This window comes from Pongo abelii, chromosome 11, assembly GCF_028885655.2.
Source record: "Pongo abelii isolate AG06213 chromosome 11, NHGRI_mPonAbe1-v2.0_pri, whole genome shotgun sequence".
In the NCBI taxonomy this organism is placed as follows: domain Eukaryota; kingdom Metazoa; phylum Chordata; class Mammalia; order Primates; family Hominidae; genus Pongo; species Pongo abelii.
The window spans coordinates 77,136,750-77,151,241 of NC_071996.2; the positions used below are offsets into that span (position 1 = coordinate 77,136,750).

General features: G+C 40.0%; 1 protein-coding gene across 11 annotated transcripts in view; it reads right to left on the bottom strand.

Annotated features, from left to right (window-relative positions):
* Positions 1-9,252: 9,252 nt before the first annotated feature.
* Positions 9,253-14,492, bottom strand: part of WIPF1 (WAS/WASL interacting protein family member 1) — a 122,941-nt gene continuing 117,701 nt past the window's right edge. For all 11 annotated transcript variants that reach the window (XM_009237841.3, XM_024243322.2, XM_024243320.2 and 8 more), the window contains one exon: positions 9,253-12,286. In XM_009237841.3, coding sequence (XP_009236116.1) covers positions 12,231-12,286 — 56 coding nt within the window. In that variant the 3' untranslated portion in view covers positions 9,253-12,230. The remainder of the gene's footprint in view (positions 12,287-14,492) is intronic.

Here is a 14,492-nt window from a genome sequence, read left to right on the forward strand (position 1 = left end):
ATTTACACTCAAGGTGGTCTTGCTATGATCTCTTCTCAAAGCGCTCTTCCAGCTAACAGCACTGCTATTAAAACCTGTTGGTGATACAAATTGTTTAAGAATAGAAATCGGCTGGGTATGGTGGCTCACGCCTGTAATCCCAGCACTTTGGGATGTTGAGGCGGGTGGATCACCTGAGGTCAGGCATTCAAGACCAGCCTGGCCAAGATGGTGAAACACCTTCTCTACTAAAAATACAAAAATACAAAAATTAGCCAGGCATGGTGATGGGCACCTGTAATCCCAGCTACTCGGGAGGCTGAGGCAGAGAATTGCTTGAACCTGGGAGGCGGAGTTTGCAGTGAGCCGAGATCGCGCCACTGCACTCCAGCCTGGGTGACAGAGCAAGACTCTTGTCTCAAAAAAAAAAAAAAAGAATAAAAATTAAAATCACACACAAGAAAACAAAGTAAAACTTGTTGGTGAGTAAACCGAATGAAATATGTTAAATCTCCATCCAATCCTGTCCAAAGTCAGGCAGAGGAGGCCAACTTGAGTGCTTATCACCATCTCCCAGCACCTTTTGTTGTTTGATTAGAATAGATTCCCTCTGTAAGACATTGATGATTTCCAAGGCTGCTTTAAGAAGTTTCTTTATTATACGGGAAGTGATTGAGAACTGGCAATCATGAATCTGGCTGTCTCTGCTCAGGAGCTTAAAGACTGTTCTGATGACGATAATTACATTTTTATGAATATCCTACCTAGAGAGTAACAATTTTACTATGTCAAACTGCACCACACAAAGATGCATCAATTTCATCTGCAATGAAAAATAGAGCCTAATAGCACAGTTATATTTATATGATAGTCAAACATCAAGATGTAACGTAAGTGCTTCAACTAAAAGAATTCTGATCATTATTTAACCTTGAGATGATTAAGGTGAAAGCTTGTCAGCTTCCATCAATTACTTTTTTCATGATTTTTGCTGTTTTGGTTTGATTTTTAAAAACCCATAATTAACATTTATTAACATTTGGATTCTACTCCAACCTCCATGATGTGTGGGCAAGGGAAAAACAACAATAAAAAAGATCCATAGATATGATTAATGGTCAAAGAGAGAGTATTAGGTAATTATAAGTCATAATTATGTTCTTGGTAAAATACCATACTAACTGGTTTTCTCCTTTTCTCTGCTAAGTTTCTTCAACTATAATGCAAATTATGGACAATGTATTTAGGTTAGATGCTATACATACATATTAATTTAATACAAAGAAAACTGTTTCATTGTGATTGTGCACCAGAGCTATGCCAAGTGTGGTCTGAGAACAAGCAACATCAAGCATTACTCAAAAACCTGTTGGAAATGCAAATTCTCAGGCCTTACCCCAGATCTCTTGAATCCGAATCTGTAGCAGTGGGCACAGGCCCCCAGGACTCTGTGTTAACAAGCTTTCCAGGAGGTGCGATGAGGTGTGAGAATCACTGCTCCAGCATCTTGTAACTCATTCTCCCCTCGCTAAAGTGAAACATAAGTAAGTGTGGAGGCTGCAATCCCAGCAACGCTGTAGGTGTTCCCTGTTAGCTGGAGGAGGGGGCATGTGTTCCTAGAAAGGGGGCCCAAGCGAACAGCCTGTTTTGGCCACGTCTCTTGAGGCCAGGTTCCTCTCCATTGGGTTTTCTCTTCTCTTTAAATCTCCTGAGGTCACAGTGTGCCCCAGGCCATAGTTTCTTCCCATTACCAGTCATAGTTGTTGTTTAACCTCTGTGGTAGGAGGGATATTTATGATACTCCTCATCATGTGAGGACTTCCACCACCCTGAAGCACCCTGTTGGTGCTTCCCCTCTATCACTGAGACTTCATTTCCTTGACATCATCTTGAGCTGCTTAAACATTTTTCTTTTTCCCAGACGGAGTCTTGCTGTTTTGCCCAGGCTGGAGTGCAGTGGCATGATCTCAGCTCACTGCAACCTCTGCCTCCTGGGTTCAAGGAATTATCCTGCCTCAACCTCCCGAGTAGCTGGGATTACAGGTGCCCGCCACCACACCCGGGTAATTTTTATATTTTTAGTAGAGACAGGGTTTCACCATGTTGGCCAGGCTGGTCTTGAACTCCTGACCTCGTGATCTGCCCGCCTCGGCCTCCCAAAGTGTGCTTAAACATTTTTAACATCCGCCATGATACTCTTCTATTTTTCTTTATGGCAGAAGCCACACTATTTACCTTTTGACAGCACAATGGACCAAAATTGTTTACCAGAACTCACCAGAAAGTGGCATGGAGAGGGGCCACACATTGCCAACACACTGAAAGAAACGCAGTAGAACACACAATCAGTGCAGAGTGCTGATGCTCCCTGGCTGGGACCACACAGTGCTGTTACCGTAGGAGTTTTCTTTGGCAGAGAGGATAGGGTAGCACATAGCATGAGGGAAAAGTGTCGTCAGAATTTGGTGACAGATAGATAGATAGATAGATAGATATAGAGATAATTTTTATTGTGGTAAAAACATAACAAAACTCACCATCTTAAATATTTGTAAGTGTATGGTGAATAGTGTTAAGTATATTCACACTGTTGTGAAACAGATCTCCAAACTTTTTAATCTTGTAAAACTGACAATCTATGCCTTTTAAACAACTCCTACTTCCCCCCTACCCTTAGCCCCTGGCAACCACCATTTTACTTTCTGTTTCTATGAATTCGATTACTTTAGATAGCTCATAAAAATGAAATCATCCAGGCAGGTGCAGTGGCTCACACCTGTAATCCTAGCATTTTGGGAGGCCGAGGCAGGAGGATTGCTTGAGCCCAGGAGTTTGAGATCAGCTGGGCAACACAGTGAGATCCCCATCTCTGTTATTAAAAAAAAAAAAAAAAAAAAAAGGAATCACTCGGTATTTGTCTTCTCTTGAATGGCTTATTTCACTTAGCATAATGTCCTCGAGGTTTACCTAATAGAAACATTTTTGAAGGAACGCATATTCAGGACAATAGCATTCTAATGAATCAGCACACATGGGACAGTGTTAAATGAAGTGAATCAGTATGACAAAAAGTGAACACCATCTTGGTGATTTAATCTTCATATTATTTCATATATTCTTTTTTGTTTTAATTTATGCAGGCTTGGCTGGGTTTGGTGGGTCACGCCTGTAATCCCACCACTTTGAGAGGCCAAGGCGGGTGGATCATTTGAGATCAGGAGTTCGAGCCCAGCCTGCCCAGCATGCTGAAACCCTGCTTCTACTAAAAATACAAAAATTAGCCAGGTGTGGTGGCATGTACCTGTAATCTCAGCTACTCAGAAGGATGAGGCAGGAGAATTGCTTGAACCCAGGAGGTGGAGGTTGCAGTGAGCCCAGATTGCATCACTGCACTCCAGCTTGGGTGACACAGAGAGACTTTGTCTCAAAAATAAATAAATAAATAAAAATAAAAATAAAATGGATGCAGGCTCCGTCGTCTATGGAGATGGAGTCATCCACATTATTTCATATATCCTATATATTTTAATAATTTTTTTGTTTTATTTTTTAGTCCAGGTTCCAGGCTTATGAATACATTGTTTTAGAGGCCCAATACAAAGGCAAAATCTTTAGAGTGGTGCTTCTGAAATCTGAATGTGAATCAGAATGACCTTGAAATTTGTTAAAAATACAAATTTCCTGGGTTCCAAGAGATTCTTATTTTGGTAGGTCTGAGGTGGAGCCCAGGAATCTGCATTTAACAAGCACTCCAGGTGATTCTTTCCTTCTGAGAGACACTGCAAGTCTAAATCAGTGGGGTAGAGCAGTGCCTGTGAGGGTGAAGCAGTGAGGCTCAACCCCTTTCACAAGTGTTGTACCTTCTTTGGATCCTCCTGATGCATTGTATCTGGACTTTGAATAACAACTAATGTACTCTGCCTAGTTCTAGAGTTTCTCATGTCCTTGCCTCAGCCCCACCCAAAAACCATAGGCTTCCTGAGATACAGGCATTTTGCAGTACTGATCTGCGTATCCTCAGCTGGGCTTACCTCATGCCGTCTCTGTTGTGAGAAGATGCGCGATAATATTTGTCAAATGAATGAAGACAATAAAGACAGAAATGCAATGAAAAGAATGTGACTGAAAGAGTCAGAGAGGAGTTTAGTCTTGGCCTGTAAGCCCAACAGCTGTGAGGCCTTAAGTTACTTCCTCTCTCAGGTCTTAGCCCTGCACCTGTGACATGGGGATCAGTTTCTTCCTCCTTCCTCTTTCTGAGAGCTGCTGTGGGGTACAAATGACATAAGGTATGTAAAAATGCCTGAAAACTGTGGAGCCACTCTTTTCAATTTTGTTGAATATGACTGTCTTTTTGCTTTACTGAGCGTTGGGTAGTATGATGAGGCAAAGAACACAAAGTTTACTTCTGGCTATTACAAAAAGCAAATCCTATTATTTGGTATTTAAAAAAGCCACATGGCTTTTCCAACTCCAAGGAGAGTGACAAAGAAATTTGGCACCATAAATTTATGATAGGAATGGTAGAAATATCCTATAAATAATGAACAATACAAAGGAAGGGAGATTCACAGGAAAGCAAATTAACTAGGCACACTGCAGTTTGATTCTGACATGGGGATTTCCCGTAACCTGTAACTGCTTAATGAAATGACATATGGCTTCTCTGAGATCACCTTAAAAGGTAGCAGGTATCTGATAAGATGAGCTGAAAAGCAAATTTGTGTAGTATCCTTTTTAAAACTTCAAGGCAGGGATTATAACCAACCCCTAAACTGCAAAGAACCAAAAGAAGTTGGATCACATCCAAGAAGCAATGTGCCCCAGGTGGTAAACGCAGAGCCAGTCCACAGTCCAGTGAGGAAAGTGAGGACACTGGAGCGAGCTTTCCAGGAAGCTATGTTTATTCAGTTGAGCCAACTATCTCATTCTCAAATGAGGTCTTCCATTGTCTTGGCTCATTAAAGGTTCTTACTGATAGGAAATATTGGTATTTTTTTAAACTGACAAATGAAAAGTTGACAATGATATTACTCCCCATTCAAATTTGATCAGGCAGCTTTGAGTTTGAATTCTCGATCCACTTAAGGCAAGTGGCTTGAGGCAAATTTCTAATCCACTCAGGCTTTGATTTCTCTATGTGTAATGATACAAAGATTGGCAATAATATTTGTAAAGAGCCTAGCTCAAATTGTAGTATTGGTGGTGGTTATATGAAAAAGAAAGACAATACATGTGTTGTTATTTAGATACATAAATTAGGCAGAGTGTCTCCTTTTTAAAATTTTTGTATTGTTTTAAGAGATGGGGTCTCTGGCACCCAGGCTGGAGTGCAGTGGAAGGATCATAGCTCATTGCAACCTCAAACTCCTGGGCTCAAGTGATCCTCCTGCCTCAGCCTCCTGAGTAGCTAGGAGTATAGGCACATGCCACCATGCCCGGCTAATTTTTAAAATTTATTTGAGACAGGGTCTGGGTATGTTGTCCAGGCTGGTCTTGAATTCCGGGGCTCAAACAGTCCTCCCACCTCAGCCTCCCAAAGTCTTGGGAATACAGGTGTGAGCCACTGTGCCTGGCCATGGTAGTGTGTCTTGATGGTATAAAATTACTGTTTTCATTACTGTGTTAGATGTTTTTTCATTTTCCCATGGTGGCCTCCTTTGGGACTGTCCATGCTTTTGCTCCAAGAGTAAATCTCAAAGGAGCAAGCATGAGCAGGAATTTTCCTTGCATGCACACAGCCAGCCAAACAGCCCTATGTCCATGATGAGGTGCATTCCAGAACCAGTGGTAGGATGGGGTTGGGTTGTACCTACTAGCTGAAGTTTTTGTTAGATCTAGAATTTAAACTCACACTTGGTTCTGGGACTAGTATTTAAAACTTCCTATTGTATTATATATATCCTTATATTCCTAGTGCTTAATAAATTATAGCTCCTCCACTACTGTTTGTTGATGATTTGAATAAGTAAATGTACAAATAAATATCAGGGAATACAACAGCTCCATTAAATCATGTGGGTTTTTCCAATTATTTGCTGCTATTTGTTTCTGGAACTGATCTGAAATAGATAGCATTTTGATGGGTGACCTTTAACTTACCAAGGCAGACAGAAAACAGGAAAAGGGTGGGAGTCCCTATGACTAAAACGTATTTATGTTAAGTCCATGATGGATATTCCAGGTGTTCTGGTAGGCATCTTCCTGGCCAAAACTTAAGCTGAATTTGAGCTCAACGTCTAATAAAAAGCTGGACTTGTTTTCCAGGGACCTCAAATGTCAAACGTATTTTCTTAGATAGGTCACATTCTGGGGCTTTTGACTCTAATGCAATGTGGGCAATGCAATGACCACATTATTTTAGAGACATTTACAGGTCACTCAGGGAGTATGAAGAAGGCAAACACTTTGGCTCTCTTATATCTGTCATTCACAGGAAGCTGGTGGCTTAAAGTTTTTAAGACATTCATTTTGGTTGAGTTCTCCACCAGAAGCTGAGCAAGGCAGAATTGCAAGGGCAGGTCCAGGTTTTGTGATGTCTGAAGCTTTAGACAATATAAGATGTCCTATTTAAGAAAGATAATATAAAATCATAAATAAAAAACTAGATACAAAAATGAGTATTTAACTTGAAGCCCCAGCCAGGCACAGTGTCTCACACCTGTAATCCTTGCACATTAGGAGGCTGAGGTGGGAGCCTCGCTAGAGGCCAGGAATTTGAGACTAGCCTAGGCAATATGGCGAGACCACCCCTCTTTACAAAAAAAAATTAAAAAATTAGCCAGGCATGGTTGTGCACCTGTAGTCAGTCCCAATGACTCAGGAGGCTGAGGCAGGAGGATTGCTTGAACTCAGGAATCTGAGGCTGCAGTGAGCTGTGATCATGCCACTGCACTCCAGCCTGGGTGACAGAATGAGACCCTTTAAAATAAAAATAATAATAAATAGTTAGAAGCCCCCCCCCGCAAGTGGGGGATCCCAAAGCTTGAGCTTAATTAGCTTCTTATAAATGCACCTGTGTAATAATGGAAGCAACATTTTAAGACAAAGGTACTTGTGCTACAACGTTGATGAGTGGGACATTTCTAAACATTTACCAGTATGAGAAACACGTACATGTTAAATGTAACTCCAGACATAGACATTAAATGCCAAGTGTTCAGGCTGCAGGGAAGTGAGACTGGGGGAAGACAAGGGAGAAGGGAACTGATGACTATTAGGTACCCAGGGAGACTTCGGTTAGTTGGAATGTTTAGAGAACTCGGAATCCTTGAATTTACCTTCCAAATTAATCAAAAACCAAAAGATATAACTTACTGGTCATCAAAAATCTTTCCAAATACTGTTTTTTTCAAGGTTCCTGTAGGTTTAACGATTTTTAAAAAAACGAGTGTAATTTACCATGACATTGAGATTAGAAAAAAAGAAAGCAAATAAATTACTTAAGGAGTAAGAACCTTTAAAATATGTGTCTTCTCCATTAGTAAAAGCCCTGTGCGGCTTAGGTGACTGAAGTTGCACCCATGCCTGTTTGGAATGGGTGCTGGCCTCCTTACCTGCCACTCAGAGATCACTTGACCACTACAGTCATGGTGGGGATACCAGTTATTAATAGGTCATTTGTGGTGAAGCTGGTAAACAGTAAGCGCTCAATAAAAATTTATTAAATGGATGAATCAAATAAATAATTCCACTTTGAACAAATGAGGCCAGACTTAAAGCAATTTTTATTCCTAAAGATTCTGCAACTGAATTTTGTCAAGACTTCTTTGACTGCGTTTGAGAATTCTGTCATGAATATGGCCTAGGTTTGATGGCAAAACAATTCAGAAATGAAATGGAGTTAATTTTCATTGAGTGCCTAACATATGCCAGGTATCTTGCTTGAGTTTTGCATATTATTTATTTAAAATTTTTTTTTTCAATAAACCACCTACAAAGCTTCTGGATGTGTATTATTTAAGCTCTGTAACCATTTTGCAATTGAGGAAGCTAGAACTCAGACTTAAAATAACTTGTCTGTGGCCTCACAGGGAGCAAGTGGCAGAGCCAGAATCCAAACGCGATTTTTGTGAGTGCACAGCTTTTGCTGTGACGCTGTAACCTCTCATTTGGCCTGTTCTTTCCAGCCAATGTGAAAGACACATAAAACAGTGATAGAGAGAGAGGCAGGAAACACTATGAAGATGGGACAGTACACACGGAGAAGTCACACTGCCTCTGTCATCAGTACATCATTTAGGGCCTTAAATTGCTTATCTGTAAGCCCAGACGGTTGGACTGGATGACCTCTGAGTGGGGTGACCACACGGCCCCATTTTCCAAGGCAACCCAGACTTAAACCTGTTTTGCCACTGCAACTATTAGCACCGCTTCCACTCTCAAAAATGTTCCATTGTGGATCATAAATTCTAAGGTCGCCCTATCTGCGAGATTCTGGCTCTTAATTTCTGTTATTTCATACTGAACCTAATAATACTTCTCTGATGACTGAAGCACGGTAAAATTTCATTTTCCAGGCCTGGAGGTACAGGGAGGACGGTAGGTGAGGTGACCCTTATGTAGAAGTTGCTTTGCATTTCTGATATGGATATTTTTTCAATCTAGGAGCTAGTGCTCCTTTCCTTTAAAAGTACACTAGTAAATCCCCTTCTAATGGATTTGGCTCCAGTTAATTTGGGATCATTATATAAATATTTGTTTCCTACTTCACACTAATAGTGGCTACTCCTTATTGAGTGCTTACACTAAGGCTAAATGCTGAGTGCATTATCTCATTTAATGCATATATTAATGCTATAAGATAGTTCCTCACCTTATAGATAAGGAAACAGGTTTAGTGAAGTGACTTGCAAGTAAGACACAGAGCCAGGTCTTCCTAAGCTCTTAGCCATTCTTCTATACTGAGATCTGTATGTATACATACAGCAGATAATTAAGAAAGTTATCAGGCTCCTAAATTCCCATTGGCCTTTCCTGTGTTTATCAGTATCCATGCCAGTCTTTGTAATTTCATCTTCCATTGCTTCAGCCATCCATCTTTACCTCCTAGTAGAAACATCTGCCTCAAGTAAACAGATTTTGACTAAGATGCAGATTCTCGGAAAAAACGAAGATGGGATTAGCAAGTAGGTACAATGAATATTTACTTACTTATACAAACCTTTTTTTGTTTGTCTTTCTTTTCCACAGTTTAAAACAGAAAACAGACACTTGTTTTTTTGTTCATATTTACATAAACAATACTTAAAAGAAAAACCACCAGTTGACACCATATCATTCTGCTTTTCTTTATTGTCTGGCTAACTTACAAAGATGCAGATGTCTAGGGTAGTCTCTACCCTACCACTTACACTATCCTGATGACACAGATAGCAAAATGTGTCTGTTTACATAGTGCATGGTATGAAAAAAATGTTTTTCTTCCTCTACGGTCCTTGACTATAAGGAAGGAAAAATTAATTTCATGCCAATGTTTTTTGGGAACTTTAACAATCATCCCATTTCTGCTGCTAAAATAACAAAACTGGTATTACACTTTAAAATATAAAGACCTAACAGTTTTTACAAATATGCAAATAATCTGCTACTTAGACATAAAAAAAAAAGTTGATTTCTTTTAAATCACAAAGTAAGGCACCATTGGATTAAACATTTCTCCTGGCTTTTACTAAATAAAATGCATAGTGAAATAAATACTGAACACTGAGTTTTAATACTGTAATACATTTCAATATAAAATAAGAGGTGAATGTTACAATACTGTATTACATGTTGAATACATTTATCTGAAAATTTTATGAAAAAAACACACATGTAAGCTCTGATTTCAGGGAAGAAAATATTCATTTTTGTAATTTTCCATAGTTTAAGATTTTACCACAGAACTTATTCATAGTTTTAGATGCAATTAGGTTGCAAACTTTCAAAGAAAGGGTGTAGGTGTATTAATGAAACATTCACTTAAACACTACATTCTAAAACAATCTATTCTGGATGAATGGCAACTTTGAGCTATCACCCTGTTTCAAATTTAGAATGGTACCTGCCAAGTTCAGATATGCAAAGGAATTGTCCAATTCTTACTACCCCTTATAAAATTCAGACCTACTTTCTTTGAGTCAGACTTTTCTCCGTCACATTTTCTAGGAAGGGCAAATTCCATCTTTTGTGAAATGGGTCATTAGGCTTTATCATAGGGATGTTTTTCACTGTTGAAATCAGATAAAAGAATCCCAAATAAATGATGCTGCTAAATTACCAAACTGCTAGAGATTTTTAAAAAATTTTTTAAAAAAACCAACACTTTGCCAAGCTTATTATACCTTATTATTTCTTGATTCTCTTTGAGTAAAAAGCCCAAATGACTGTATGGCAGAGAGATGAATGGTAGAGGAGAGAGGAAACACAGGTTCTCTAATGTACTAAATCAGGACTTTGGCAAGGAAGTTATAAAAATATAATATATTCAAATCAGTAACTTCATAATTTATTAGACATCCCATTTATTAGAACTCTAAGTTCTTTCGCTTTTATATAAATGAAACATTTATTCTATAAATAGAAATGTATTTTTCAGAATTTTCTTTGGGTTGGTTTCTTGTTAGCATCTCCCAGTAATACATGAATAACATACTGAAACCATGATACAATGTTTAGGTAGATATACATATACATATGTGGTCATGTGTTTTTAAAAAACAAGTAATGGTAATTTTAAACAAAACCATATAAAATATCTAAGTGGAAATATTTTTTCCCAACTCTATAGCTAGATTTAAAAGTCCCAGTAAAATTTTGTAAACAAAATCATATAAGAAAAGGCAAGGCTGGCTCTTCCCTATGGTCCTTTAGTGGAGCCGTATTTGCATAGATCCTAGGCAAATGATGCAAAACAAATTCCCTCCAATTTCCACTAGCAGTCTCCCTAATTCGCTCAACCCTTACATAAGCATCAGATTTAGATTTTTAGAGTTTTGCCCACCAACTCAAATCTGTTCCCTTCTTCTTCCATGTTTCTTATTTGATATCTTTTCCTGACTTTCTTCCCCTCCTACCAAGCCTTCCTAGTCTCTCCCAGCCTCAGGAGCTTGCTCAGCCGGAGAGGAACAAAGGCTGCTTCCATTTCACAAGGCAGAAGTCCAACTGACAAGTGAGTGCGTGAGCCAGCTGGTTTTGAGCCCGGAAGTCCCGACAGGCTTTCCATTTCTTTCCAATGGCTTTATTCCACATGACTTTAGTAAATCATACTCAATCAATTTCTGACCTTGGTACTTTGAAGCAACACTTGTATACAGATATTAAGGGAAGAGGGAAATTAAGGGAGGAAAATCGAAGGTCAAACTGTGTGTCAAACAAGGTGCTGGGTCCTAATTTTATTTTTAGTTGCCTCTTGAATCGCCCAAGCCCATCTTGCCTTTTTTGTTTTTTAAACAAGAGGTTTCTGCACTAGCTTCCATCTTCCAGACTCGTGCTGTCTAATCCAGTAGCCATCAGCCACATGTGGCTACTGAGCACTTAAAAATGTGACTAGTCTGAATGGAGATGTGCGGTAAGTGTAAAGTACACTCTGGATTTTGAAGATTCGGTACCAAAAAATAATATAAAATATCTCATTAAAATTTTATGTTGATTACAGGTTGAAATATTTTGGATGCATATTAACTTCACTTGTTTAAAATATACTAGAAATGTAAAAATTGTATATGGGGCTCACATTATATTTCTATTGGACAGCTCTGTCCTAGAGCTGAGCTCGGACTGCCAAAGATTGGACATCCTGTGACTGCAAAAGTTTCCTGTGAGCCCTTACTCAGCAGCTTGCTTAGGTGGTCTGTGGTTCATAGAAACAGAGAGGAGGCCAAGCATGCGAAAAAGGAACGGGAGAAAACAGCTCTCAGGGACTTTAATAATTACAGTCTGTAGCAAATAAGCAGTGAATGTTTGAATTTGGTTGGTGGAAAGCTGGGATGCAATTCATCTCTGCCTATTACCACAAAAGCCTATCGACCCCGGCAGCCAGCACAGGCAGGCTGCAGCTGAAGCAAGCAATAGCCTGGAGAATAAACACAATATGAAAAGCTAGGTGCATTTCTTACCGATTCCCACCCACACACGCATATTCCCACTCCCCCTCCCACCTTTCCTCCTGCCCATACATGGGGCACAAGGGAAGAAGCGGGGAGGAGGGTATGCAGTTCTTAGATAGCAACAGAAGCAGCTCTTGAGCTTGGGTAGAGAAGAGCAGGCAAAGATCACCTCGGGGTGGGAGGGAGTGGTGGAGCACCCCTTTCTCTTCGGTTGGATCCACCTTGGTGAAAAAACAGACAAAATATAATTTTGGTTAGAAAGCTGATGTTCTCATCGTGGAAACTCGGGGATGGTTGCACGGGTACCCACTACCTCATCCCTACGACCAGGGCTGTCAGCTAACTGGCGTATGTTGTGGATGAGAAGTGAGAGGTGAAAACAAGCAAGTAATGTTCTGAACAAACATCATGGTGGATGATCCATCACTGGCTCCCAAGTACTTGCACAAAGTTAAAAAAAATCATTTTCTTCTTATCACAGTGTGTGCTTATTACAGATTTAGAAAATATGGATGAGTAAAAACAAAGAACTTACCCATTCCTCCAGCACCCAGAGATAACCAATTATGTGTATATTTTTTACTTAGAAACAGTTCCCTGTTTTCTTCCAGAAATAAGATCATATAGTCAGTTTGAACATCTTTCAAAGGCATTACTCTTTGCAAAGATTATTAATGACAGTCTGCATTCCAAAATATGACTACACTTCAGTCTACCTAGTCAATTCCCTTTTGTTGGGCATTTAGATATCTTCTAATTAAAAATTAGAAAGCTTTTCTGACAGTAGCCATCCTAATGGGTGTAAAGTTCTATCTCACTATAGTTTTATTTGCAGTTTCGTAAAAGTTAGTGATGTTGAACACCTTTTCAAGTACTCTGTCAATGTGTTCTTTTAAAAGTTATTCATGGCCCAGTTGCGGTGGCTCACGCCTGTAACCCCAGCACTTTGGGAGGTTGAGGAGGAACGATGGCTTGAGCTCAGGAGTTCCCTGTCTCCACAAAAATTAGCCGGGCATATTGGTGCACGCCTGTCCCATAGTCCCAGCTACCCGGGAGGCTGTGGTGGGAGGATCACCTGAACCTGAGAGGTCGAGGCTGCAATGAGCCAAGATTGCACCACTGCACTCCAGCCTGGGTGACAGAGTGAGACCCTGTCTCAAAAACAAAACAAAAACCAAAACCAAGCTATTCATGGGCTATCAGTCCACTGTAACTAGGCTTAAAACCCATTCACATAAAAAAAATTCATTTACTACACAAACATTTGTTGAGGATTTAACAGGTGTTCGGCATGAGGTCAGGTGCTCAGATGCTGTGAACAGGTCTACCCGGGGCATGTGTCAATCAGGTAGGTCTGCTCTAACCACTGCTCTGAGACTCAGTGGGCTGGAACTGGCAGATTCCTCAGTAGGCATCTTGATAGGGACCCTACTGGCCCACTTAGGGATTTCTGAGAAAGAACCAAATTTCTGAGCAAGGAAAGGAGTTAGGAGAAAACACTGAAAGAAGCACCTCTTCCTCTCACCATTCCAACCAAATATTTTCTTGGGCAGGCATCCGAGAAAAGACTCATCTGGATGTAAACCAGACACCTATAATGGGGCCTTGACCATCAGCTGACCCGCCACAAGTGGTTAGTAGAATGAGGGCTCGCCTTGTCCAAAGCTGTAATTAGAGGGCACTCCAAGTGCATTCGGTACCGCTCAGGGCTGTCTGGGTGCGCTCTCAGGCTGTGGGCTGGGAGGCTGAGGCCGCTGCAGAGCAGAGGAAAACTTGGTACTCGACAGTGCCTTATTTATTTTTGTTAGATGATCCACTATCATTATACAATATTAAACATGCCTAATGCTGGAAATACTTAAGGCAAATCTACAAAAAAATTTTGGTAGACAGTGGAAATTAATTCACCAATTTAAAAACTACTTTTAGGCGAGGCATGGTAGCTCATGCCTATAATCCAGTGCTTTGGGAGGTTAAGGCTGGGGACTACTTGAGGCCAGAAGCTCAAGACCAGCCTGGGCGACATAGAGATATCCTGTCTCTATAAGAAAATTTTTAAAAAGAAATACTTGAAAATGCCCTTTATGTTTTAGGCTCTGTGCCCCTCAAGGAAGACGCAATAGTGAGCAGGACACAGTTCTAGTCCTTACATTGCCTACTCGAGTCTTAAAGGAGGATGGGAGAAGATATATGCTTAGCTATTACATTAAAGATCTAGAGGGTACAGGGAAGATGGTCTGTTACCAATTTAAAAATACAAATAATATTTAGAATAAGAAGCAAATAATAAGTTAGGAAAAATATTTGGAGTCTATATGAACAACTCCTTAAAGTCAATTCGTTTATTGGTGCCCAAGAAGGAAGAAGGGCTGTACTCTTATCAAACAGAAGCCCTTCTTCTGGTGAACACACACACACACACACACA